This window comes from Passer domesticus, chromosome 1, assembly GCF_036417665.1.
Source record: "Passer domesticus isolate bPasDom1 chromosome 1, bPasDom1.hap1, whole genome shotgun sequence".
Classification (NCBI taxonomy): domain Eukaryota; kingdom Metazoa; phylum Chordata; class Aves; order Passeriformes; family Passeridae; genus Passer; species Passer domesticus.
In genome coordinates, this window is record NC_087474.1 from 3,685,826 (window position 1) to 3,712,075 (window position 26,250).

The following is a 26,250-nucleotide window of genomic DNA, read 5'->3' on the forward strand; positions in this document are numbered from 1 at the left end:
AGAGCACAGCTGGGCACAGCCCTGGGTCCCCCAAAAGTCTCCATCCTCAGAGAGATGCAGAGCACAGCTGGACACAGCCCTGGGTCCCCCAAGAACAGAGCTGGTGGCTGATGGCAAGGCACCATGTGGTGCCTCCTCCAGACAGGGATGTTCCCTCCATCAGCAGCAAATGGCAGGCAGGAGCAGCTGGGAATGCCAGGAGATGGTTTTTCCTCAGGTCATCCCCAGCCAGCCTTCAGTGGCTGTGATATTACAGTTTTTAGGTATTAGCCATCCCTCACAGGTGATTTTTTCCTCAGCAATGAGCTGCAAGTGTCCACACACAGAGCTTTGTGCTGCTGAAGGTGGCTCAGCAAACACTGCTGGGCTGTCTGGTTTATCATTACTCCTCTCCTGGGAGGGCAGCCCAGTTAAACACTCCAATGCTCTGTTACATCCCCGTTCCAGGCACCAAACCTGAGGGCAATCCTCACCCAGGGCTCCTTGTGAGCACAGGGACACCCAGCTCAGCCTTGCAGGGAGAAGAAGAGCTGGGATCTTCCCCGAGCACTTTCCCCCTTGGAACAGCTTTGCCAAAATTCGGGACAAGTCAGAGCCAGCGATTGGAGCTGGAATTCTTTGGCCCCAAGGGTTAACACGGCTGAGCAGCACCGCACCTTGCTTTGAGAAAAGGGAGGGAAAAAATCCCTGCTAACCTGGACAAAACAGGTTTTTAATGAAAGCAGCACTTAATCACTATTCAGGGAATTCAGAGCGGGGGACATCTGATGCAAACAGAGTTGGCTGAAACTCTCCCGCACCGGCTCCCTCTTTGTCCCCCCGTGAGCCGGGGAATGGGTGTGATCTCCGGGTAGGAGTGTCTCTGCGGTTAAGTAGAGGATTGAATTACCGAGCAGTGCTGTTCCCCGGCTGACAAGGTAGCAGAGCAGTGAACAAAAGTGCCTTGGAAGTCGGCGGAGAGGAGGAGAGGGAGCTGGGCTTGGAGGAGAAGGGACACCTGCGAGGACAGCGCGCACTTCAGCAAGGTAAGCCGGGTCCCTGCACCCTGCCAGTTTCAGAAATGTTCCATGAATTTATGTGGGATGGTAACAAACAAAAAAATTAATACGCTTCATACTCAGAAAAAATGATGAATTAAAAATCCTGCCCTGTTGCAAAGCAGGATGGACACATCTGGAAGGAGCCCACCCTGATTTACATCGTCTGGGGATGGAACAAGCAGCGCTGAGCTTGCCAAGAGCCCATCCCGGCTCCCTATCAGCTCCGAGGACACAACTTTTCCTTTAGCTCTGCACAGCCTGGCTTTGATTTCGTGCAGCAGCCAATTAACAGCGTTTTGTCCGGGCCTGGGTTGTTTTGTGCTTTGCTGCCGTGGGGGTTTCCAAAAGCTCGCCTGCCTTTGGGGCGCAGTTACGGGTCCAGGCAGCCGCAGAAAGTCTTTGGAAGTTCTCACGGATGGGTTTTATCGTCATCTGATCGACAGATTGCTAATGGCCGAGCTGCTGAGCTCTGCAAATAGAATGTTTTCTCATCCTGCTCTTTGGAGATGCGAGCTGCACCGAGATAAAATTGAGTTGTAATGGAGTGGAGCTGCTGGCTCGCTTGCCAGTATTTTTCTTAGGCGTGCCTATTAGGAACATAAATATTTAACACAAAGGAGAGCTGATATGAATTAGCATCTGTGGGAGGTTCACGCTTATTCAAGGCTGCCCCAACGCAGATGTAAACAAGTGTTAGAGCAGCTGAAGCAAGCCCGCCCCGCCAGAGCAGCCCTTGGATGGTGAATCACCCAGGTGCTTTTTACACACCGCAGCTAAATGGGCTGATTAGGGCCTGCGAAGGAGAGATTAGACAATCAGAGGGCACTGGCTTTCCCCTTCCTCGGGGTTTTACCATTTCCCCGGGATGCCAGGTGGAAGGCAGTGCAAGGACTGGCAGAGCAGAAAAATCCCTACAGCCGTCTTGCCTCACCTTCCTCCTGGCAGAGCCAGGTGAGCCTCCCCTCCTCCTCCTCCTCCTCCCTGCACAAACAGGATGCCTTTATCCTCCTCCAGCTCCCTTCTCACCAGCAGACACAGAGGTCTCATGATGGTTTTTTTTTCCCAGGCACGACTTTGAGGCAAGGTCTCCCAGCTGGGAGCAAAGGTTTTGTGCCATGGCTGTGAGCAGTGTCACCCTGATCTCCTGCCTCCTCCTGTACCTTGGGGCTTCCCCTTAGGCTGGGTCAATAAATCCCTGCTCTTGCATGGCCAGGGATGCTGAAGATGTTTTTCTTAGGAAAAAATTTCTTCACTGAAAGAATAATAAAGCACTGGAATGCTTTTCCCAGGGAGGTGGTGGAATCACCATCTCTGGATGTGTTTAAAAAAAGGCTGGGCATGGCACTTGGTGCTATAGTCTAGATTCTGAGTTGAGGTGTTAGGACATAGGTTGGAATCAATGATCTTAGAGGTCTCTTCCAACCTCATTATTCTGTGATTCTGTATGTTCACAGCATCTCCTGGTCTTTTCCACAGAGCTGTGCAAGTTTTTTCTGCACTTTGAGCATGGAAGTTGTTATCTTTTCTGTTATGGAGCACCCATCCTGTGGTGATCCATGCCCAGCTGAGGAGGAGGCTGGCTTGGGCACCTGCCCCATGCTTGGAAATGGAAATGAGCTGGGGCTCAGCTCTGTGCTGGGCACATCCTGCTGCACCAAAAGCCTTCCCTCAGTTCCCAGAGTTAAATACGTGGTGACCCACTTGGAAGCAGAGCCCTGAAGTGCTCAGTGCAGTGAAGGCAGCTCAGGGCACAACCAAAACCTTGGTGTTACCCACCCCAGATGTGTTTTTGTCACCCCTGGGGAACACTTGTGCTACCACTGACCCTCCTCAAGGTCCCTCCTTCATGACATTTTTGTGCCAGCCCTCTGAGGTTCTCACTGGACTGGCACAAGCCACAGGTTGGGCTTTCCATGTGTGAAATGTGCATCTGCCAGAGGAAGGACTCCAGGGTAACCACACCACACCCCAAATATCTCTTTGTTTATTCACATACATTCTTCAGCCTCTGTTGTCCCCTCAGAGGAGCAGATCCTTCAGACACAAAGGGAAACACTCTCCCACAACTCATTAAAACCTCTCCTCTCATGAGCTCTCTCTCCATATAACACAACCCTGGAAATGGGCCTAATTGTGGTTTATCCTGGATGATATACATTTCTACTGTATTTTCACCCGTTCTGGGTGTGAAAGGGATGCAGAAAGGGGTGACTACTATCATTTAAAGTCTTTGGCATCTTTCACTCTGCAAAGTCCAGGCATCAGGTGATGTGCATCCAGTTCAGCTACCTTGATTTCCAAGGATCTCTGCTTGTAACAGAAACCCTCTTTTTGTTGTCTGCCTTTACCTGAGCCTCTTCAGGCTTATCTGAGGCAGAGCTGGGTACAGTAGCAGTGGAACTTGTTATTGCCTTGTGTCCATGTCAGGGATGTGACACGTGGGGGACCTTAAATTGCATGGTTGGGCTCCATCCTGGGCAGTTCCTGTGGAAGGAGCTATTCACAGCAGTTGGCCTCTTTTACCTAAAAATGTCCTGTTGCCATGCCCTGGGATGAAAGGAGAGGTTTGTGCCTGGCCCTTTATTTAAAACTGCTCTTATAAAAACAGCTGCACCGGGTAGGAAACAGGCAGTGCTGGAGATCCTGTTCTTTTTTGGGTTAGAGACTATCTGGGTACCTGTCTTCCCTCTGGGAGTGTGCAGAGCCTGAATTACTGTCCTTTGTGGCTATCCCACCCATCCCAGTCCTTCAGATGCCTGGTTCCCTTCCTGGTGCTCAGACAAAACTGCCCTGGGCAGCTCCAGGTGGAAAAGGTTGTCCAGGATGAGTGACTCTGTCTAAAGCAGTTTTTGCAGCGTTTTCAGGGGTGTTTCACTCACCTGCCTTTGTGCTGGTGACGTGCTGCTCTCTCTGCTTCCATTCCTGCCCAGAGGAGCTGAGTGGCCTCTCCAGGGTCCCAGGAGAGCCAAGAGCAGCCTCAGAGCCCCCAGGGCTGGAAGGGCTGGGTGACACAGGGACAAAAACACCTCAGGTGTGGAGGGAACACGAGCCTGGAGGGCAACCCTGCTGTGGGTGGCTGCTGCCAAAAAGGTGTGTGGTGCTGGTGTTCCACTGGGAGCAGATCCTGGGGAGGGCTGGCTCTGCTCCTGAGACCTTAAAGCTCAGAAAAGGAAACTCACAGCCTGGCTCAGGACCCATCCCAGTGGAAGCTTGGGCTGGGTTAGCTGGTCCCCTTTTGTTTTGACACAGGTCTGTCTTTCATTAGAGTTGTGTCAGCCAACACTCACAGGGGATGAGCTTCCCTTTGCTGCTTGAGAAACAAAACTTCCCCCTGAATAAACATCTTTTACATCTCACTGGGCCAGGGATGGAAATGCAGAGTCACCCACAGAGCACCTGCTTAGGTCCAGGGCTTGTCATTTGCAATCCAAAGTGGAAACTGTTTGGGGTTTTGGTTTTGTTTTCTTTTCTTCATGGAAGTCCTGGGTTTCTCTTCCCAAGCTTGATGTCATGCTTGCAGGTCTGAACTGGGACAAAACTGCTTTTTGGTAGTTAATATTAATGTTTCCACTTTCCACTGGGAAGCCAGTCCTCTGGAACCAGTTCTCCAGCTGGTCTGAGGGAGGCAGAGCATCTCCCCTGCTCCATCACCACCAAAAAACGGTCTGTGGGCAAGGGCTTGTTCAACTGCACTCATTGAACTGTGCACCAGGGAAAAGCTGCTCTTGGTCTTGCACACATACACATGTGTGAATTCTCACAATAAATATAAAACTGTTACATGCAGCAGCAAAACCACTAACTCAGAGTTGTTTTTTGAGAAGGATGGGCCTGGTGGGCACTGGCAGCTGGGTTTAGAGGAGATTTATTTATAGTATTGTCTCAGTTCATGCTGGCAGAATGTTGGGGCACAGTGCATGGGACTGAGCCCCAGACTCTGGGAGAGCAGGAGGGCAGTGTGGCACTTCCCAGGCTCTCCACCCAGGGCTTTTCCTGTTAGGCCAAGGGAACAGCAAGTCCCTCCTGCCCAAGATTCACTGGATCTGCCCTAGAGCAAGCACCAGGATGAGGGGAAGCACCCAGGGGAAGCCCTCCTCAGACTTGTGCAGCTGGAACTGACGCCCAAGGGAAGGTGGATAAATCCCAGTCTCTAATCTCCTCTCTTCCCCTTCCTCCAGGCTCTGCATAGCAAGTTGTGGCCTTTTTCTCAGTTTCAGCTGGGAAAATGTAATTTTTTTGAGGTTTTCCCCTTCCTTTAAGCTTTGAGGAGCACATGCTCCCCAGGATCCTCTTGCACAGATGAACAAACACACTTTCTCTCCTCCCTGATGTCTCAGCTCTGGTTTTATTTAACCTGCAGCCACGGGGTTAAATAATGCTCTGTTAAAATGCTGATGTGGGAGAGGGTGGTAACTTTCTTTTTGTGGAGGTGGTGAGTAATTAGGAATTAGTTAGAACCTTAAGCCCTTCCCTGGAAACCAGGAAGAAGAATTGAAATGGCTTTGCTTTCCTTCTGTGTGCATCTCCTGCCCCTGCCTTTGGATGCAGGGCTGGTCCTGAGCCAGGAATCTCTCCCTTTCACCAGAGGAGAAAGAGCTGAAAGAAAGGAGAGATTTGTTCCTGATGAATTGGCAAGCTGCCTGCTCACCTTTCCCTTGGGATGGCTCCGTGCTGTTGCTGGCTCACAAACCCCATGAGAAGGGCTGGAGGTGCAGGGGACACCTCTGAAGTTGGTGTGCACCCAGCTGAAGTTTATTATTTGGCAAAAATGCACCTGGCACCACACCAGCACAATGCTGCTGCAGTAGGTTTGTGTGCAGGTTTTTAACAGCTTCTTGTGCCTGGATTTTTATTTTTTTTTCCCTGATGGATTTTCAGGGAGGTGAGTTTGCACAGCAAGAGTTTGTTACCAGTCTCAGGGAGAGCTTCCTGCAGCTCAGCCTCTGCTGCTGCTTGGGAAAGCTTTGAATCTTTTAGGGCTGCCCTCAGCCTCAGAGATCCTGCCTGCCTGGAAGAGCCTCCTGCTTTCAAAGCCATCCTGGGGAAGGAGGACTTGTGGGAAGGAATTCGGGCAGGAGCTGCGTGGGTGCTGTGACCTTCTGTGCAGGACAGCAGGGCCAGCCCCACCTGCAGCCAAGTGGCTCTGCCTTTCCCAGAGCTCTGGGCTCCACGTCCAGCGTGATGGATGTGGAAACTCAGGCCACATGACTCGGGAGCTGGAGCTGAAGTCAAAGTTCTGATTTAATTGTCAGCGCATTGTTCCCACATTGCCAGAACTTTGCTGGGACAATGCAGCTCCATCGTTCCCAGGACAAGCAGTCAGCTGGTAAAATTTTAGAGGGAAGACTCAGAAATAGCAGCAGTTTGGGGAAAAAAAAAACAATCTGCTCTTACAAATCAGTTTCCCAAGACCATCTGCTTAAAGATCAGGCTGCTGGAACTCCACCAACAGTGAGATAAACAGGGGGGACAAGGGGGATCATGAAGAGAGGTGTGGAGAGATGAGAAATATTCCCTGGATGGAGCGAGGTGTTGAGCTGGAATTTATGGCAGGTGGAAATGCAGCTGCAGGGACAAAATCAGAGGAGATAAATCAAGAGATGCCATCCCTTCTAAATCAGGAGGAATTTGAAGAGGAAGATGAGATACAGATTGAGGGCTAGTGCAGGTGGGAAGGTGGTTATTTCCCAGCAGCCTGGTATTTCCTTGTGCTCTCTGCTTTTATGTTAGCAACAATGGAAGGACTGGAGGATTAGTGCAAAGTCCATCCTCACGAGGAGCTGAAAGGTAAAGCTCACAGCCTCAGTGGTTTTCTGGGAATGACCAGGTATCAGCTGCTAAGTCTGAGATGCCAGAAATGGCCAGGAGGGGAAGGCACAGATTGGAAGAAGCCACACTAAGCCAGAGGTCTGCTTCTTGTCAGGCCTGGGTTGGTGGTTGGAGATGGGGTAAGTTTCCAGGGTTCAAGGGACAGAGCATCTGGGTCCCAGAAACACTGGTCAGCTTTTTTCAGACAGGGCAAAATGGTTATTGCCCTTTCAGAGCCTGAGGAATTCCTTGGCTAGGTGAATGCAGGTCCCTGCATCCTTTGAATTCACTGGATAGGGAATTGAAACCTCTCCTGGTTTCAATTTGAGAGGCCATCATTAACATCAAAGCATCTCCTCATCCCATGCTCTTAGATCCTCACTCACATCAACCTCAGCATCTCAGCCCAGGAACAGGGAACAGAGAACACCAGTCTCCCGTGGTAGCTTGTGGTGTGGTGATCCCTGGAAGCCACTCATGGAAAAAGGGGAAAACCTGCCCCACTTAAAGCAGTGAAGTCCCCTCTTACCTCCAGAGCCAGTGACCCCAAGGAGAGGAGCACAATCTCCAATGCCACATCTCGTGTTTTGAGCCAGCACTACTTAAGTCTAAAAAAAACCTCCAAGCCCTTTCAAGATCCATCCTGATGATCCTGTAGCATGGACAGCAGATCTTTTGTGGCCAGTGGAGGTGTCTGAAGCACGAGGGCCATTCCAAGTGTTTGCCTTATTGCCAGAGCCATGGGAAGGAGCAGCTTGCTGGAAGTGCAGCTCCTGGCCACAGAGCCTGAGGGGCTGAGCCCAGAGAGCTCAGCCCAGCCATTCACCCCACTCATTTCAAAGACATTAAGTAAAGCCAAGCCTGCCAGCTTCCCTAATAAGCTGTTCCAATGTTTAATTGCCCACCGTGATCAGAAATAGCATCTTGTTTCAAGGCCTGCTTTACGTAATTTTAGCTGCCAGGCAACAGCTCTTTCCAAGAAGGCTGAAGTGCTCTCTGTGGTCACCCAGGCGTGTCTGGGCAGAGCCCTGTCCTTGGCTTGGGGGCCACACTGAGCTCCTGAACCTGGACCTCACGGGACTTGGAGCAGGAGGATGAGCTGAGCTGTGTTTTTCCTCTTTTCCCATCCCCACAGTGCATATCCTGTTCCTTGCCCTCACCACCAGGCTCTAGCACATCCAGCATGGGTTGGAGGAAGGTCTTACAGCTCTGAGTGTGTGACAACATGAGAGAGTAAACAAGCCCCATAGCTGGCCCTCCCTAGCCATGATTTTCCTGTGATATATAAGCTGCTTTTTCTCCTCTTGCAGCAGAGAAATAGAAGACAGCTTACCCAGGCTGAGTGCTGAACTTCTGGGCAGTCAGTGTTCCTGAGCTCTGGCTGATGAGCCACATGAGGGAACTCCAGTGTTGAATTTCACTCCTGTGGGCTAAACAAGAGTTAACCACTGTCCTCTCTGCAAACAAAAAATGGCACCTACTTGGGCCCAGATGCCCAACTACAGTCGAGACAATGAAAGCAATTCAACAGCCCCTGCTTTACCTCATCTAATGCCAGTCCAAGTATTCCCAATAATTAGGCCTTTCAGCCTGGAAAGGCTGGAGCCACAGCTGCTTCCTATTTTCCCAAAGCTGTACAGAGCATGAGTCATTTCACTGGGGCTTTTTTATTGCCGTGACTGCAGCCCCGAAAGCACGCGCCAAAACCCAGGCCAGCCAAACCAGCCTGAACTCAGAGAGTGCTTCAGGAGCTGGAAATGCTCCCCTGTCCCCTTTCTGAGTCCTGCTTTTTCCCTCCCCACCCAAACAGCCCAAGACTGCCTGGAGAAATGTCCTGCTAGGTCTGGGTCCCGGCGTGGACCGAGCTGACCCGGTGATGGCTGGCACTTCCACCCCAGCCATTAATCATTAACCAGCCTTGGGAGTGACCTTGACACTTAATTAGTCATGTAGTCCTTCCTGAAGGCGAAGCTTTTCCTCGTGCTGTGCTGGTTGGAGAGGGGGCGAGGGTTGGATTTAGCAAGCAGGGGTGTTGCTGTGGTTTTGGCAGTGCATGAAGGGCAGTGGGAGTAAGGGAGACCCATCTGCCTTCACCCACAGCTTTGTTGCCTGGATTGTGACAGGAGAAGCTTTGATTTTTGGCTCTGGAGGCTCCAGGGGCCCCTGGCTGTAACACCCAGTCAAGGGCCAGCCACCGACGTTCGGTTTCCAGGTTCTCTGCCCTCAGCCAAGAGCAGCATTTGATCTTTGCAAATTTAATTTATAGCACCTTAACCAAGTGGTTAAGGCCAGAAGCTGCCTTTGCTATGCAGTGGCCACCTCTCAGCCCACATTCAAGGGGTGAACTTTTCTCCTCTTCCCATCAGAAAGGAAGATTTCCCTGGAAATGGTGGCAATGGGAGAGGCTGGCCCTGGAGGTGGAAATTGAGTAGCTGCATGTCATTAATGTGGGGGCATACAGCTGCTTCTCTCCTCCCTTCACGGGTAAAGCTGTGTCTGCCCAAGCAAGCAAATCCATCCCCATAACCAGTGATTTTCCCTGGTGAATTCCTGCCCCTCAGGTGGTTGACTCACACTTCTTGCCAATTTGCATTTCACCTAATGCTGAGCAAAACTGGTTTGACTGAGATAAGGGCTGCCCCAGACACTGCTGTTGAAACCCCACAGTGAATGCCCCAAGACTCTTAACATCCCTGTTTTTCTTCTTTTTAAATTCTAAAAGTTTCTGCCCTTCATGATTTCAGCACAGATGGGAAGATTTCACTCCATAAATACCTGTCTGGACAGGAGCTGAATTATGGGATCATCTGATAAAAACCCCACATTAAATCATTAATGAAATGAGCTGTTTGATTATATAAGTCACATTCCTATTACTTCTAACTTGGCCACTGGCTGAAAGAAGCTGGAAAATCTAAAGAAACAGCCAACCTTGTCTGTGATTCACACTCCCCCAGCTAAAGCACTGAGCAGGAAGGGAGGGACACCATTTCTCAGAAAAGTGGGGAGTCAGCACTAATTGTGAGGGTTCAGATGGAGAAAGGATCCCCAGGAGTGAAGGAGATCCAACTGAACTCATTTTCAGCTAAATAGGTTTGGTTGGGGATCTGTGGAGCACTGCTGGCTCTCAGAGGGCTCTGTCCTGCACCACTGCTGTGCTCAGAGGAATCTCAGCATCCTTTGGGTTAATTTTTGCAGGAGGGGTTGGGATGCTGAGAGAAGCAGGGATCCAGCTGTGTCTCACAGCTGGCCAGCTGCTGGTTTCCTGAGCTGTTAGCAGGAGAGCAAGACGCCTGCTGCCTTCCACAGGGAGAAGTGTCAGCAGTGCTAGAAAGCTTCACTGCCCTCAAATATAAATGTCTTTAGTGGCTTTCTTTTCAGGTTCTTCCTGCTTTGGTGCTGGAAGGAAAAACCCCTAAATAAATTAAAAAGATAGCTGAGGGAAGGAGGCTTCACTTGGGTTTTTCTGTGATAGGGACCTTTTGAGTGTGATACTAAAAGAAAGGAGAGGTCTTTTGGCTAAAGATCTGAACTAAGACCATGTTTCTGTGTTTAGTTCTTGATAGCCCTGTACCCCAGGACTGTAGAAGAGTCAGGACACCATTTAGAACAGTGTCTATCTCCTCTGTGGACACTGAAATATCTTCCTGGATCTGGCTTTTAATCTGCGTGGGTGTCAATCACCTTTCTGGGAACTGAAGTGAAAAATGTCTTTTTTTGTCCTTGCTGTTTGTTTTCCTGCCTGGAAGCTCTCTGGAGGACCTGAGAGGGAGCTGAAGGTTGCTGAATGTGTTCCTGAGGCCACATGGGCTCAGTCTCCAGCAGTCCTTCTGTGTTCAGGAAGGAATGAGCCCTTCTGACTGCTGCTGCTGGGCACTGCCAGGCTGTGCCTGCTCAGGGACAGAGAGGTGCTGGGGCTGTGCTCAGAACACCCCAGGAAACATCTGCACCTCCCTACTGCCTGAGCAGGGAGCCAGGGTCTGGGAGGTCTGGATGGACCAATGTTCTCCCTGTGGCAGCATTTTTTGTGCTCTTACTTAGTGTTCAACCTCGTCACTTGCTGCTCCCAACACGAGCAATGAACACCTTCTGGCAGGGATCACACCTCTGCCCTTCCCTCCTTCAGAACAGCAGAGAGCTGTGTTTTCTCTGGAGGCTGGGCCTGGGTTTGTGAGCAGGACTGGCTCACAAAAAGGCTGGTGTGGGTTGTGCCCCTGCACAAGCACAGCCTGTCCCATGGCTGCTGCAGCAGAGCCAGCTCCCACAGGATCTAACTGCACGTCTTTATGGACATTGCTTTGGGATTGCATTTGTTTCTGGAAGCTGCCCTGTAAACAAGCTGGGTTCTGAAGTTGTTTCTTGGGCAAAAAACTCAGCAGTAGGAACAGGGAGCATAGCTAAGGATAGTCCTTTGTTTTCCCCACATCTGGTAGGTATGATAGAGGATGGACGGGAGACCTCCGCCCATCACAGGGAGAGCTGAATACACAAAAACTATCCCAAATATTCTCAGACACCTTTGTGTGGGCAACCTGAAACCTGCTTCTTCCCCACGGAGGCACCAGAGCTTAGGAAGGTGCTGGGATTTGTGTAAAACAAATTTTGCATTGTGGTTATTGATTGGGTCCCTCTGTGTGCTGCTGTGCCTGCATGGAGCTGGCAGCCTGGTGCCCTGCCCTGAGATACCTGTCTGAATTTACAGCTGAAAGTTGGCCTGAAGTAGATGGGCTTCATTCCTTGGGCTCCCAGTGCCCCAAGGCCAGGAGACCTGGCCTGGCCTGGCCTGGCTGGCCCAGGGGGGCACAGGACTGCTGGAGGTCCTCTCATGTCTCCTCCACCCCTTGTGCCATGGTGGGAACAAACCAGTACTGCTGTCAGGTCCAGCAGCCCAGTGGATCCTTTCCACCTATTCAAATCCAGGTAAAATAATCCCCCACCCAAGCAGCAGTGTCCTATCAGTGTTTGCTGGGCTGGGATCCTACACTTTGCTTGGCCCTTCATGAACATGGATGGCCTGGGAATGGGGGTTCACCCCACCTAAGTGTTCTTAGCAAAGAGAGACACTTCAAAATGTGGATTTTCTGTATTAAACCTGCTCTGATGGCAAGAGGAACCCAGCACACTCACCATTGCATCTAATTATATAATTATTTTGGGTTTTCTTCTTCCTTTGCCTTCTAGCTCAGCCTGCAGGATGACAGACGGTGACACAAACCTCCCAAGCATCGAGAGGAAGCTGGGACTGCAGATATGGGGCATAGAGGTAGGACAAGAGGGATGGCACATGTCCTCTGTCACAGCCATGGCACATGGCCTCTGCACAGCTCTGTGTTTATGTTTCAAGGAAGATTAATTCTTGCGGTAATCTGTGTGGGAAAAGAGGGTCCTAAAGATAAGGTACAGTGGGAAACAGACAGAGTATTTCCCCATGAAATGTTCAATATGTTATTGTTTTGGTTTCCTGCTCTGTAAAACGGAGATGATAATGTTTGCAAAGGAAACAGGAATGTGGTGGGACTGAAGGAATTCCTCCAGCACTGGAGGCTTTCTTACCCCTTTTTGGAATCGATGCAAGGCTGCTTTAACACACCAGAAATTCCCTGTTTCACCAAGGTGGGTTTTCCATAGGTAGCCTTAGTCCACACCAGCAGCTGCCACGGGGAAGACACCAATTTTTGCAGCAAAGGAATTAATGGAGTCCATTTGTACTTCTTCCTTGCCTTTCCTACTCTGTGTCAGTTCAAGGAGAGATGCTGCAGCTTGTGAGGATGCCTTTTTGCTGGTGGTGCTGTCTGATTTTGGATTGGACCCAAGCTGTGCTCAACTCTGCCTTTTCTGGCCCAGTTCACCAGGAACATTCCCCTGCAATGAGAGTGGGTTTAGACTGAGGTGCAGAATCCACTCAGGGCAGCAGTGGGAAGAGGCTCCAACATCTCAGCAGGTCCCAACCATGTTCCCAAATATCACAGTGCCTTCACCTTTCCATTTCTCTGCAGAGCACTGCTCTGAGCTGCTCTCAGGGGATCTGTAATCAGAGCTCTGTGGGTTCACAGGGGTCAAGCTGGTATGCTGGGAGACAAGTCAGGCCAGCAGAAGAATGCTTGGCTCTAATTTCAGGGAACCTCAGAGCCAGCTCCAGCCCAGGAGCTGCCTGTGGACTGGTGGGTGGCACAGCAGGCACCTGTGCTGGGCAGGCATGGCTGGTTAATTATGCACTTGTGCCAGAGGAAATCTGCAGTTAGGGTCTGGAGGGGTGAGGGACCATCAGTGTGCTCTGTCTTTTCTCAGCTGAACCCCTAGCAGAGTGATTATCCTCACAAAGTGCTGGAAGTACTCAAAACTAAATTTAGGATTATATGTGCTCATTCTCCTGGGAAATTCCCTACAAATGCAAGCTCTGGAGCACTTCAGCCTGAGCCCCAGGTGTAGATCTACAGGATTGCACAAGGGCAAGGGCACTAAAATGTACTTGTCAGTCTGTCCCAGCAAAATCATCATTTTCCATTCCCACTCCTTAGTACTTTGAATATTTCCTCACAAACTCACCCTGATTCTTCCTCCTCCAAACCCTGATTGTCACCTCAGTGCTTTGTGCACCCCAGCCTGTCCTGTTTCATACACACCACACATTTCTGGCTCTTCACTTTTAGCAATGACCCCAACTCTGATTTCCTTACAGAACATGAAGATGGTTCCTGTACCTGAGAAAGCTTATGGGACTTTTTTTGAAGGAGACTGTTACATCATTTTGCATGTAAGTAAGACAGGAAACACTGCTCTCTGTTGGGCAGCTGGTTCAACCATTTTTATTTGGATCTGCCTTGGTTCCTAGGTACCCTGTACTGTGGAAAAAGCTCTGTTGAAGTGGTTGTGCATGTGTGCTCACCATCTAATCATGGATCTGAATTTCACGTGGCTGTTGTGACAACACTGCCTGTTTAGTAAATCAGAAGTTCAGAGGAGCCATTAACTTAGTAATTCATTAAAAGTGTTTATCTTCCAATCAACTGAGTCATGCCCAGGCATGGCAGAATGACCAGTACATTCCTGGAAAACTCAATCAAGGCCCACATTTGAATGATTTGTGGGAGTCCTTGGGGGATGTGGGATGTGACCAGCTGGAGGGTCTCATTTTTAGCAGGTGATGTGGGCCATGACGATGCTCCATGTCGTGTGTCACGTAAGCAGCAGAGGCTTTGCAGCCCATCCCATGTCCCCATAGAGACACTTCAGCCCCACCCAAATTTGGTCCAGACCTAGCTGCAGCCAGCTGAAGCTGAGCTGGCTGTGAAGGGCTGCTGAGAACCAGCTCTGCTCTGTGCAAACTGCCTCGTGTTCTCAGATTTTGGCAGGAGGATGATGTGTTTCACTCACCTCCTAAAATCCCTTCCAAATCTCATCTGCTTAGAGCAACCCAGGTCCCAGTGAACCCAAACCCATCATAAGGTGCAGACCAGAAGCATTTCCCACTTTTTGGGTCTGAGTGTGCCTCCTGCAAACATCTCTGTCTGGAGAGGCAACAGCACCTGCAGTGCCCCACAATAACCAACTGTGCATCCCCCCTGTGCCAGGATGGGAAATCAGGCTGGGATAGCAGCACAGGGTGTGTCTCCTGCTCAAGTGCCCCACACACATGCCTCTAGGGTACCTTCTGAGTGCTGAAAGCCTGATTTACAGGCCCACAAACACATGCTTAGAGCAGGATACTGGAGTCCTTGCAGGGAGCTGGCAGTGTAAAAATGGATTTTGATGCTCACAGGCTCAGCTTCTGTTGCAACAACTTCCCCAGGCAGAAGAGCCCTTCATCAGCCCACTATTCTCCTTTTCCCTGGAAGACAGGAGGGTAAAAACACTCATCTGTGCATTCTGCTTCTTTGCTGGAGCCTTTCCAAATAACAATTGTCCGTGGGACAATGGGACTTTGATCATCTTCAGTAGCAATGTATTAAATTGAGTGATTTTTCCACAAATTAATTTTCTGTGCCTGAGGAACAGAGTTGTATTTTATTCGACTCCTTCTGCTGTGTTTCGCTGTGGTATCACTGCACAAAGCAAATAAACAGAGTTTAGTGTCAAATCCAGCTTATAAAACGAGCTTTTATTACCTTTCCCAGGTGTCCACAATGGGATTTAACACAGTGGGTGCTAAAAAATAACTGGCACAACTCAAATAACACTGAGCACACCTTCGTCTCAGCCTGCTTGCCTCCTTTTTCTAGGCTGCTGGGGTTTTCTGTAATAAGATGAATCCCAGCATGCACACACTGGCTGAGCTTCGTTTGGAGTTATGTCTGTTTCGCAAGTCAGCAGGAATTCCGAGGCAGTTTGTGCTTCTCTGTCATGTGCTGTGAGAGCAACAACAGGAAAGAAAGGGTAGCATCTCCAGGCAAATAAATAACAGCATGCGTTGTATTTCAAAAGGTGATCTATTAGAAGAATCTGCTTTAAGTCTTAATATCAAAATGTGCAAGAGTAGGACAAGCTGAACACATTAATTGCCGGGCGCTCAGTTTTACTTGATAATGGGAGTTATAAAAGAATATCAAACAGAATCATCCTTCAGTTCAGTTTATAAAACCCATAAATTGCTCTGCTGAATAAGGAGAGCTGAGCTCCCAGGGAGTACCTGAGGCTCTGTCCTCTCTCCCCTTGCCCAGGAGAAAGGCAGAACTGGGAAAGGGCTGTGTGGTCTTTGGTTCTCCAACACAAAAATGGGCTGTGCCTTCACCTGAACTTGTCCTTCCCACCTCTTCCAGACCAAAAGGACCTCCCGTGGCACGGCCGTGGATCTGCACTACTGGATAGGCAAGGACTCCTCCCAGGACGAGCAGGGAGCTGCTGCTGTGTACGTGACACAGCTGGACGCGGCGCTCGGGGGCAGCCCCGTGCAGCACCGCGAGGCGCAGGGACACGAGTCCGAGACCTTCCAGAGCTACTTCCGCAACGGCATCATGTGAGTGCCTCCAAAGGACCACAGCGAGGGGGGTCGTGGCCCCTGGGGGGCCTCGGCTTCTTTCTACATCTCAGAGACATCTCAAAGATGTGAAAAATGCAGAATTCTCAGAATGACCAGGTTGGAAGAGACCTTCAAGATCATCGAGTCCAACCCAGCCCCAACAACTCAACTCAACCCTGGCCCCCAGTGCCACATCCAGGCTTTGTTAAACACACCCAGGGATGGGGACTGCACCACCTCCCCGGGCAGCCATTCCAGAACTTTATCACTCTTTCTGTGAAAAACTTTTTCCTGATATCCAAACTAAACTTCCCTGGTGCAGCTGGAGGCTGTGTGCTCTGGTGGTGTCAGTGCTGCTGGAGAAAGAGCCCAGCCCCAGCTGAGCACAGGCACCTTTCAGGAGCTGTGCAGAGTGATGAGGGCAGCCCTGAGTCTCCTTTTCGCCAGGCTGAGCACCCCCAGCTCCCTCAGGGCTTCCTCTCAGGGTTTGTGTTCCCAGCCCCTCTCCAGCCTCGCTGTCCCCTCTGGATGTGCTCAGTGTCCCAAGGTCCTTCCCAAGCTGAGGGGCCAGAGCTGGGCACAGCACTGGAGGTGTGACCCCAGCAGTGCAGGGACAGAGGCAGAGTGACCTCCCTGGGTCAGCACAGATGCTGATTAAAATTCAGAGCAAAGAATTCCCATTTTGAAGGAATGACTTATTCAGTCTGGAGCTGTGGCATTCTGTTCCATTGGTCGTTTTCCCAGATATTTGCAGTAATTGAATCTTAACCTCCCTTTTGTTCACCTGAGGGTCGTTGTTCCTCTCCTCCACAGAATTTCAAGTGCTCATTCAGAGCACTTCAGACTAATATCCACCTTACAGTGAAGTGCTGATTTGGCTCATACTGGGTGTAATATTTCTGTAGTGGAAGGAAGAAGTGACTGAACTTCTGTCATCTAAAAGATACTGTTGAATATATGATATGTTGATATATTGAATCCAATCCCAGGGTCTTTGCCCACTCTGGGGTTTTTGGAAGGACTCCAGTTACTGTCCTCCAAGGAAGATCTTCACTGGCAATAAACAGCCTGCTTGCTTTGGTTTCAAAAGCTGAAGGAAACTTAGATGATCCTGGGTCAATATCCTCCATCCCAGTCTGGATTGATATCTCTGTCTTGTGCATCTCAACAACCTCTCATGAATCTCCTCAGAACTCTTCTGAGGAGAAAAGTGCTTTTAGCCTCATCTTGAAGTTGAGTAGGGGACAATGAAGGACTGAAAATCAGACCCTCAAAACCAGTCTGTTTGGAAACCTCTCTGCCTCTGAAATCAGCGTGAATTAGAGTTTGTCTGGGTCTAAACCACATCCCTGTGGTCAGTGAGGAAGTCTGAGGCAGAATGAGAAATTAAAGGAGGCTCTTGCCACATCTTGGCAGGTGGACTAATCACCACAGCATCCTTCTGTGGGTATCTAAACAAGTCTAGAGTGCTGTGAGTCACATTTCTGACCGCTTTAGCCAGTACCTTTCCACCCAAAATAAAATACATCTATTACCCACAGGGCAAAAAACACAATCAACAATTGTCCCTTTCCCCCCCCCAAATGGCATTGTGTCAGTTATTACTGTAATGTGAACAACGGATCTGTTTTCTAAAATGGTCTAGGATATGTGAGAGTGGCTTAGACTTACCCAAAAAACATTGAAAGGGCTGTGGGACTTCTGTGGGGGGCTGTGCCCTCTCCTGATTGTGCAAAGTTGCCACAAGAGAGGGGATGGCATTGTGGCATGAGGTGATAATAGTGCTGAGAGTGGCTACTGCAAAGTGTGTGTTCAAGGATGGAAGAAAATAATTGGGAGGTGAAATCTGAGAGAAAGACAATGTCCCATATGTGTTTACAATTTTGTTCTGCTTCTAGCCACAGTTTCCTGTCTAAGCTGCTTTTAATAAAATAACTATTTTGAAGAAAACAAAATTTTAGCAAGAAGTTTGTTTTCTGCCAGGTCAGATTCATATTTTAATTGAATGTTTGTGGAATGTTTCAATTTTGGGATGCCACTGCCATGGTCAATAGGATTTTCAGTTTGGTTGTGTTACAATCCCATTGCCATCCCTGACCTGCCTGTTCATTTTCTCACAGGATGTTTAATGCTTGGAATCGATGATCTTGAAAGTCCAACCTAAATGATTTTATGATTCTATAATGGTGTGCACAGCAGGAACACAACACCATAAGAGGCAGACAGACACCTTGATAATGACCATGAGCAGCAGTGAGGCAACGCAGCATTTGCCACTGTAATTTTAGGACTCTGAGATTATTTTGCCTCCAGATTTTTTAGTTGTCACCAAAATTTGGGGATGTTCTCAGAGAGTAGAGGGGAAGGTATTTTCTAACCAGCTCTAACTCTTTATTCTCTGCTACACAACAGCTACAAGAAGGGAGGAGTGGCCTCAGGGTTTAAGCACGTGGAGACCAACATGTACAACATCAAGCGTCTTCTTCACGTCAAGGGCAAGAAGCACGTGTCAGCCACAGAGGTGAGAAGAAAACCCTGCTCTTCTTATGGATCATTTCTTCTTCCCTCTCCTCCTACACTCATTTTTGAGCAGATTTGCCTGGTGGGTATCTCATTTCTGCTCAAGAACTTGTATTTCAGGACAGTTTTCAAGTCCTCACTTGAGGGTTTGGTGTTACCACTGTGCTCAGTGAGGAGCTGAGTGCCAGCAGAATGAGCAGTCGCTGCAAACCTGTTCTTACATCCCCAGGGACAGGTTTGCCATGGCTGTGGCTTGTCACCTGCAGCTCTCCTCATCCTCCCCACTTTGCCAAACTCTCTCATTTCCCTGTGACAGGTAGCACTCTCCTGGGACAGTTTCAATAAGGGAGATGTTTTCCTGCTGGACCTCGGTAAGGTGCTGATCCAGTGGAATGGACCCAGCTGCAGCATTGCTGAGAAATCCAGGGTGAGTACAGGCAAAAGCCACTTGGTTTAAGGTGGCATTTTTTGATGCCTAGTGAAAAAAAAAAAGAAAAAGCTCACAGTGAAAATCTTACGACCAGCACCATAGATATGACCAAATAATCATAAATTTTCTACTTGCCCATCTGCTGGTTTTAGATGCCCATGGAATTGCTTTGCCCCAGTTCAGACCTGGCCTCAGATTGCATTTCACAGGCAGCCAAGGGCATATCACAGGTTCCTGCCCCAGAAAGTCATCCAGCTCCCTCTGGAGCTCATCTCCATCCCTCTGTGCCCAGTTGTTTGCAAGCCATAGGAGTAGAAAGTCAGCAACTCCAGTAGGTTTAGCTGCAGTAGCCACCCCAGGGTAGATTAATTTTAATTTTAATTTTTTCTTTACAGCGTCAGCAGGGAATTCTGGCTTGGTCAGTGTGAGACAAGCAGGAATACATAACCCAGGTTCTGATAGGTCAGATCTACAGCTCTTAAGGCACTTTGCAAAGGCATCATTACCCTTATTTTACTGATACAGGAACCAAGATACAGAGGCCTAATAAAGCAAGATACACCAACAGGTCATCAGCAAAGCTGGTGGCCAAGCTTGTGGTCATAATATTTATAATATTTAAAGGCAGGTGGGTCTGCTCTGTGTGTGGTGTCCCCTGATGAACTGGGAGAGGGGGAATCTCCACAGGGAATGCCATTTTTGGGACACAGTGGAGATCCTGAGGGTGCTGAAGAAGGTACAAAGCAGTCCTCAGCAGAGGATGGGGAGCAGGTTTGTGGCTGCTGGGTTCATCTCAGGCCTCGAGCAGGTCATCCCCTATGGCTGATAAAGACAGGAGTCTTTCAAAGCTATTGCAGTAAGAGTCATGGGAAGAAAAAAAATTCAATTGAAGGTGGAGATTTCAGCCTAATTAGCTGCTTGACATTTCATGCTGCTTTTCTCACAGAAGACATCCACGTTTTTTGAGCACTTGAAACATTTAAATGTAAAACGTCACCGTGGGGCGGCCGGGGTCCTGCAGCTCTGCAGCATCCTGCCTCGTTGGCCTCAGCATGTGTTCATCTCTCCCCCAGAGCATCCCACGGGACCACTGGACCTGCTGGTGCACAGTCACACGCAGGCAGTGCCTATTGTGGCTCCCACATGCCTGTGCCCTGCGGGAGCAGCGTCAGCAGCAACTACAATTAGCAATATTTTCCTCTGAGTTAGTTAATAATCAGGCATTACAGACATATCTGCTTCTTTAATAGCTAAATTTGGAGGGCACTAGGGGCTTCAGAGAGCTGTGGTATCCTGGCTTGGTTCTCAGTCAGTGCTTGGGGTCTGGGCTCTCTGGGTTTGGGGTGTGTGTCAGGATTTACCCCTGTGGCTCCTTGTGCAGGGTCTTGCTCTGGCTCGGAGCATCAGGGACAGCGAGAGGGGCGGCCGTGCTCAGATTGGCATCATTGACAACGAGAGGGACTCCCCAGACCTGATGCAGATCATGAGGATGGTGCTGGGCGAGAGGCGCGGCGAGCTCCGCGACGCCGTCCCCGACACCAAAGCCGACGAGCTGCAGAAAGCCAACGTCAGGCTCTACCAGTGAGTGCTGGGCTCCAGACCCCATCCCTTCTCACAGCGGGGCTCTGTGGGGTCTGACTCAGCTCGGTGGCTCTGTCTTGCAGTGTCTATGAGAAGGACAATGACCTGGTGGTGCAGGAGATCGCCACGCGGCCCCTGACGCAGGATCTGCTCCAGCACGAGGTGAGGCAAAGCCAGAGTGGCCTTTCCAGTGAGAAAAGGAGGCTGTGGCTCACTTTGTTTTCAGCTGAGCACCTGTTTCCTGAAAATTATCAGGCCTTCCATCGCTAGGAGAGCTTATCCCTGCTGTTAGGTTAGGACAGCTTAGCCCTGCTACAATCTCAGCAGCCGGAGGTAGGTGGTGTGTTGAAGCTGTTCCAAGAAGAGATGGCAAATTGATGCTCTCAGCCAAGGATTATATTAGCTTGGCAATCACAGTGAGGGAGAGCTGCATACCAGGAATAAATTCCAGATGGAATGAAGGCTTCTTAATACCTGATGTTCAAGGATAGCCTTCCCTCTGCCGACTCCAGAGCAAATAAATACTCTGCTCATGAAACCAGGGAGATTTGTTTTCCCGTCATAGCAAGTGGCTGGTCTCAGTGACCCACCTTGGAAGGAGATTTCCTGACAGACCCTCTGTGCAGAGTTTTTCAGAAAACAGAGGCTTTTCCTCTGACTGAAATTTGGCAGAGAATTGCTCATCCTTAATTCTCTGCAGTGCAGACCAGCCTATTCCAGCACAGCGCTGTGCTGCAAGGCTCCCACTCCCCTTTTCATCCTGATGTCAGCCTTGTTAAAATCTCAGCCTCCCTTTGCAGACATGTGAAGCCCTTTTTCTTCTTTCACAGTTCAGTTTGAAAAAGGAGCAGCCTTTGGTCCCACTGTGTGTTTGGAGCACCAGCTGTCTGCTGGGCTCAGCACACCCCTCATCCCCTTTGGGTTTGGGATCCTGCTGCGTTCACAGCAATGCAACACTGAGCTCCAGATCAGGGATCTCCATGAGGACAAAATATTCATGCAGAAGATGTCTAACTTGGACCTTTCCTGCTCCTTTAGTAGCAGATTTGGGCATAAATGCAGGCAGCAGCAGGCTGGGGTTGATGTTTCAGCATACACTTCTCCTGACCCCTTTTAGAGCCTGTGGTGGTTTTGGTTTGAGAACACCTCCTCTGAGGGGGTAATAGACAGTTTTCAGTAATGCCTAAGAAAAATACATACTTCAACTAGTTACAATTATAAATCAGCATTCTGGGCCAGGTGTGCCCACACCTGTGAACCCCTACCTTGTGGGGTTGGTGGTAGTTGTACTCCATTTATAAACCACAAGAAATTAATTTTCTGTCACCTCTAATAATGGCTGCACCAGGGTAAGAGCTCTGCAAGGCAAAGAAATGAGCTGGATATGCATCTAACTTCAATCTTCACCAAGGATCCACCTGATTGGGCTACAAATGATGAGCTTTTCCTGCACAGAGTTTTTAACGTTTGTTTTTTTCCGTTTCCTGTTTTTTCGGTTTAACCTCAGGACTGCTACATTTTAGACCAAGGTGGCTTCAAAATTTATGTCTGGAGAGGAAAAGCCTCCAGCCCAGAAGAGAAAAAAGCAGCATTCACTCGAGCTGTGGTGAGTTGTAATAGAGTGCAGACGATGTCGTGGGTGGTTGATACGTGCTGATCTAGATCTGACCACTAATTACAATTAAGTGCAGGTCTTGGGGAGCTGGCCTGTGTAATAATAGAGAGAGAAGTTGAACGTCTGGGAGAAGCATGATGACATAAATACAAAATTGTTAGTCATCAAATTGTGCTAGGACTAAGACCTGCCACTAAAACTAAGACAAAAATCATTAAAGAAAATCAAGTATAAAAGAAAATACTTTTCTACATGGTAGATAGTGAACTTCTGGGAGCTGTTGGTTCCAGGGATGGTGGAGTCAGAGAGGATCAGCAGGGTGAAGAATTTGACCAAAAAAGGTGCATAAACAGATAATAAAGGGGCTTTGACATCCATGTGTTATTTTCTGTCAGAGCATTCGTCAGCTCTTCCTCTCAGAGAAAATTAGCCTCAAGGGAACCTGAACAAGTAAGGTATTTGGTATTTTTTTACAAGTTAGCATGTTGAAGTGAAGGCTATGAGGGAACATGGCTTTTAATTAGACATCTACTTACGGGAAGACCATAAATGGCTTTATCTTCCATGAGATCTGACTAGGAGATACTGAACTTCTGTGGGTCCACCTTCAGTAAGGTCCTACCTGGAGACCTCCAGCTTCAGTAGCATTGCACCTATTGTCTCAGAGAAGAAAAGCTTAAAAATGCCTTAAAACTTATCTCACTGTCCTCCCAGCTCCTTTCAAGAGCTTGACTCAGACTCATTTTAGTAGGCAATCATCTCTGCAAATTCTGGCCCTGAGCTACACATGTAGAACAAAAGATGTGTCTGTCTTTCAGTGTGGCAGGTGGGAGGGACGGGAGAACCATCTGCTCTGCTTTTCCCTGAGGGCAGCGTGTGGCTGCAGTTTTTACAGCAGAAGTTGGATGCTCAGAAAGCCACAATCAGGCTCCTTCCCACAGCTGCCAGCCCTGCACCTCCAGGGTCATCCTGGAGCCTTCTGAGATAAACACAGGAGCAGTTCCCAAAACTGAACAAGGATTTTGGCATTGTGGCAGAACACAGAACGTTTTCTTCTCACTCTTACTGTATCAAGCACCTCTGTTGAAGTAGTCTTTTAACTCAATGATAGCACTGTTGCAAAGAAATAATATGGGTTTAGGGAAAGAAGTAGAAGAAAAAAGATTTGTGAGAGTTTAGTCTCTTCAGAACAGACTTCATGCTCTGTGGGTGCTGGGCTGCCTCCACCCCTTCATTCCCACTCTCTTTACCAGGCTGCAGGCAGAACAGTTTTCCTGGATTAGAGAGGGAAAAAAAGTTTGGAGAAAAGGGGTAGGGCAGGGTTCAGTCCCCTAAAGACAGAAGTAAACATGGATACTGCAGCAAGAGCCTTCAGTTACTTCTGATGGGTTTGAATGCAAATCTTGGACTGAATCCTGCCCTGTGTTCAGTGAGGGACACTCTTCAAGCTGGTTCAGGTCCACGTCCCTCTTCTCATGTCTGTAAAAAGCAAAAAGCTCACTAACAACCTTTCTGAACCCCACCAGGGTTTTATCCAAGCCAAAGGCTACCCTTCATCCACCAACGTTGAGGTGATCAATGATGGGGCAGAGTCAGCCATGTTCAAACAGTTGTTCCAGAGGTGGACAGAAAAGAACGAGACACAAGGGCTGGGCAAGGTCTACACTACAGGCAAAATTGGTGAGCATGTTGCTCCTGGGTTTTTCTTTCCTACCTGTGCTAAGCAGTAGCTGAGGGAGCATCATTCACATCAACTGTATCCTGCCTTCAGGATCTCAAAAATCTAATGTACACTCTCCTCATGCCTTCTATTTTCCATCTTCTTCAGTAGATGGAAAGGATTGATGAACTGAATGACATTCAGCTCTGCTGAATTTTCTTATATGAACCAAATTGCCACTTAACTCTGAATGTAAATGTTGGCAGAGTCACTCCTCTCTGAAGAATTGTGTACAAAATTTCCCACTTGCAGATCTCCCAAATTTCCTTTAGAAAGGGCTAATGCTGAGCCTGATAAGGAGTTCTGCTTTCATTTACACTGGCATCCATCCAATCCCCTCCTGACGTCAGTGGAGTGATGCTGTATTTGCACTGAGTGTAAATGGTGTATTTATCACACTGCTGAAGGGAATATTACAATGCATTAACCCCAAAGAGTGAACAATTCCAAAGAGAGAGAACTTGTTGATGAATGATGGGAAGGTGACAGAGATGCTGAATGTCTCCATCAATAACAGCTTGAGAGCCACAAATCTCTTTCCCTTGCAAGTTCTCTCTTTTCTCTTTCCCTTGCAAGTTCTCTCTGTTCTCTGTTTCTCTCTGTGCTGTCCGTAAATACTCTCTTTTCTTTGTCATGAGCTGGAGAAATGTAGGCATTTTATTTCTGAAATCAGCATTTTAAAAGGAGGGAAATGTTTATAGATTTGGAGAAAAATTAAGATTTTTCAGTCAGGAGACGAGTAATATTTTTACCAGCTAGCCATCACTGGAGCATGCTGTGTGGCCAGTTCCAGCCTGTCACAGGTCAACACTGGAGTGGCTGAGCTCTTGCATATCCCAAAATCAACGTTGGTTTACTGGGGGCAGGAGCGGCTTTTTGCAAACCTGGACTGGGTTTTACTTGCTGTACAGTGGTTGTGGGTGATGATGATGGGGAGGGTTTGTGCTGTGCACTCACTGGGTTCTTGTTTTTGTTCCGCTGGCGCACGCAGCCAAGGTGGAGCAGGTGAAGTTTGACACCACCCAGCTCCACGCCAGGCCTGAGCTGGCAGCTGAGCAGAGGATGGTGGATGATGCCTCCGGGGAGATTGAGGTGAGAGAGCTCCTTTGGCTGACAGAGGGTGCAGTAACCAGCCCGTTTCCAAGCATTACTTGCTGTGTGCAGCTTGGGGGAGGCTGAGGATGGACCTCATGGAAATTTACATCTTCCTCACAAGGGGCAGGCACTGGTCTCTTCCCTCCAGTGATGGGACCTGAGGGAGCACCTGGAGCTTCAGTGGTGTGGTAGCCAAAGGGTTGTGCTCTCTCCTCACCTTGACTCCACTGCTGTTCACCAGGATGTTTTTTGCTCCCTAGGTGTGGAGGATTGAGGATTTGGAAATGCAGCCAGTCAATCCCAAGATGTACGGGCAGTTCTACGGGGGTGATTGCTACCTGGTCCTGTACACCTACCTGAGGTCAGGCAGACCCCACTACGTCCTCTACATGTGGCAGGTAGGTCAAAGCAGAGCAGAGGGCACTGTGCTGTGCCTGCTGTACAGGCCTAAAGCTGAAGGAAGCAATTGCACACAAAAATCCCAACCCAAGCACCCAGAAGAACTCAGACACACTTTGCTCACCAGTTTCAAATATCCCAAGCTGTCCTTTGTAGGTAGCATGGACTCTGATCCCAAACTGGCATCAGACTGAACACCAGCAAAATCAGACAAAAAGACTGAAGAATGATGGAGCTTACAGTGCTGAGGTCAAAGTTTGGAGTCAGGCTGTCCCTTAAAACCTCAGTTCCTAGAGTTCTGTGGGTATATGGATACCTCTGCTTTCCTTTTTGAAGTATATTTTCATGCAGAGAGAAGCTTCAAAAAACTCTAAACTCTGCAAAGCCAGAATGCAAGTGAAATTTAAATATCTGAACGTTTCAGCTCTGATCTCATGACGTTACACACTTCGGGATTGGCAGGTGTCGAATTGTGCAGATGTTTGTACCCTTGCTCTCATCACACTGTGTGTGTCACCCCCTGTCCCCCAGGGCCGCCACGCCTCCGTGGATGAGATCACTGCCTGTGCCCTCAATGCCATCGAGCTGGACAGGAAACACGGGGACGAGGCCGTGCAGGTGCGGGTGACAATGGGCAAGGAGCCCAGGCACTTCCTGGCCATCTTCAAGGGCAAGCTGGTCATCTACGAGGTGAGCTGGCTGTGGGAGGTGGGAGCACCAGTGATGGCTTGGCAGCTGCAGTGGAAGCAGTCCAATAAAAATGGGCTGATACTCAAGAAAGGAGCCTGCCAGCCCTGCACAGGCTGGCAGAGGGGACATTTCTAGTATTCCCCAAGCAGTCTGAGCACTGTTGGAGTAAACACAGTCCTGGACTGACCCAACTCAACTGAGCTCCAGCCCTGAGTTCCAGCAGTGATGTGTGAGGTTCATTCCGACCCTGTCCCAAAATATTTTGCAGAGTTAGAATAAGGCAGTTGTCCTGTGAATTACCAATGCTGCTATCCAGAGAGGGTCTTTCAGAATACCCTACAAACGTGATTTGAATTGTCCTTGCCTGAATTACATCACATAACTTCCAACCCACTT

The 26,250-nt window shown here is 49.1% G+C and overlaps 1 protein-coding gene across 1 annotated transcript in view; it reads left to right on the plus strand.

The window, feature by feature from the left end:
• Positions 1-469: 469 nt before the first annotated feature.
• The window catches only part of VILL (villin like), a 36,927-nt gene continuing 11,146 nt past the window's right edge, over positions 470-26,250 (plus strand). Inside the window, exons 1-13 of the mRNA XM_064422937.1 lie at positions 470-1,025; positions 12,030-12,111; positions 13,528-13,602; positions 15,605-15,801; positions 18,217-18,325; positions 18,641-18,751; positions 20,136-20,335; positions 20,419-20,497; positions 21,843-21,941; positions 23,477-23,630; positions 24,662-24,762; positions 25,026-25,163; positions 25,696-25,854. Coding sequence (XP_064279007.1) covers positions 12,043-12,111; positions 13,528-13,602; positions 15,605-15,801; positions 18,217-18,325; positions 18,641-18,751; positions 20,136-20,335; positions 20,419-20,497; positions 21,843-21,941; positions 23,477-23,630; positions 24,662-24,762; positions 25,026-25,163; positions 25,696-25,854 — 1,491 coding nt within the window. The 5' untranslated portion in view covers positions 470-1,025; positions 12,030-12,042. The remainder of the gene's footprint in view (positions 1,026-12,029; positions 12,112-13,527; positions 13,603-15,604; positions 15,802-18,216; positions 18,326-18,640; positions 18,752-20,135; positions 20,336-20,418; positions 20,498-21,842; positions 21,942-23,476; positions 23,631-24,661; positions 24,763-25,025; positions 25,164-25,695; positions 25,855-26,250) is intronic.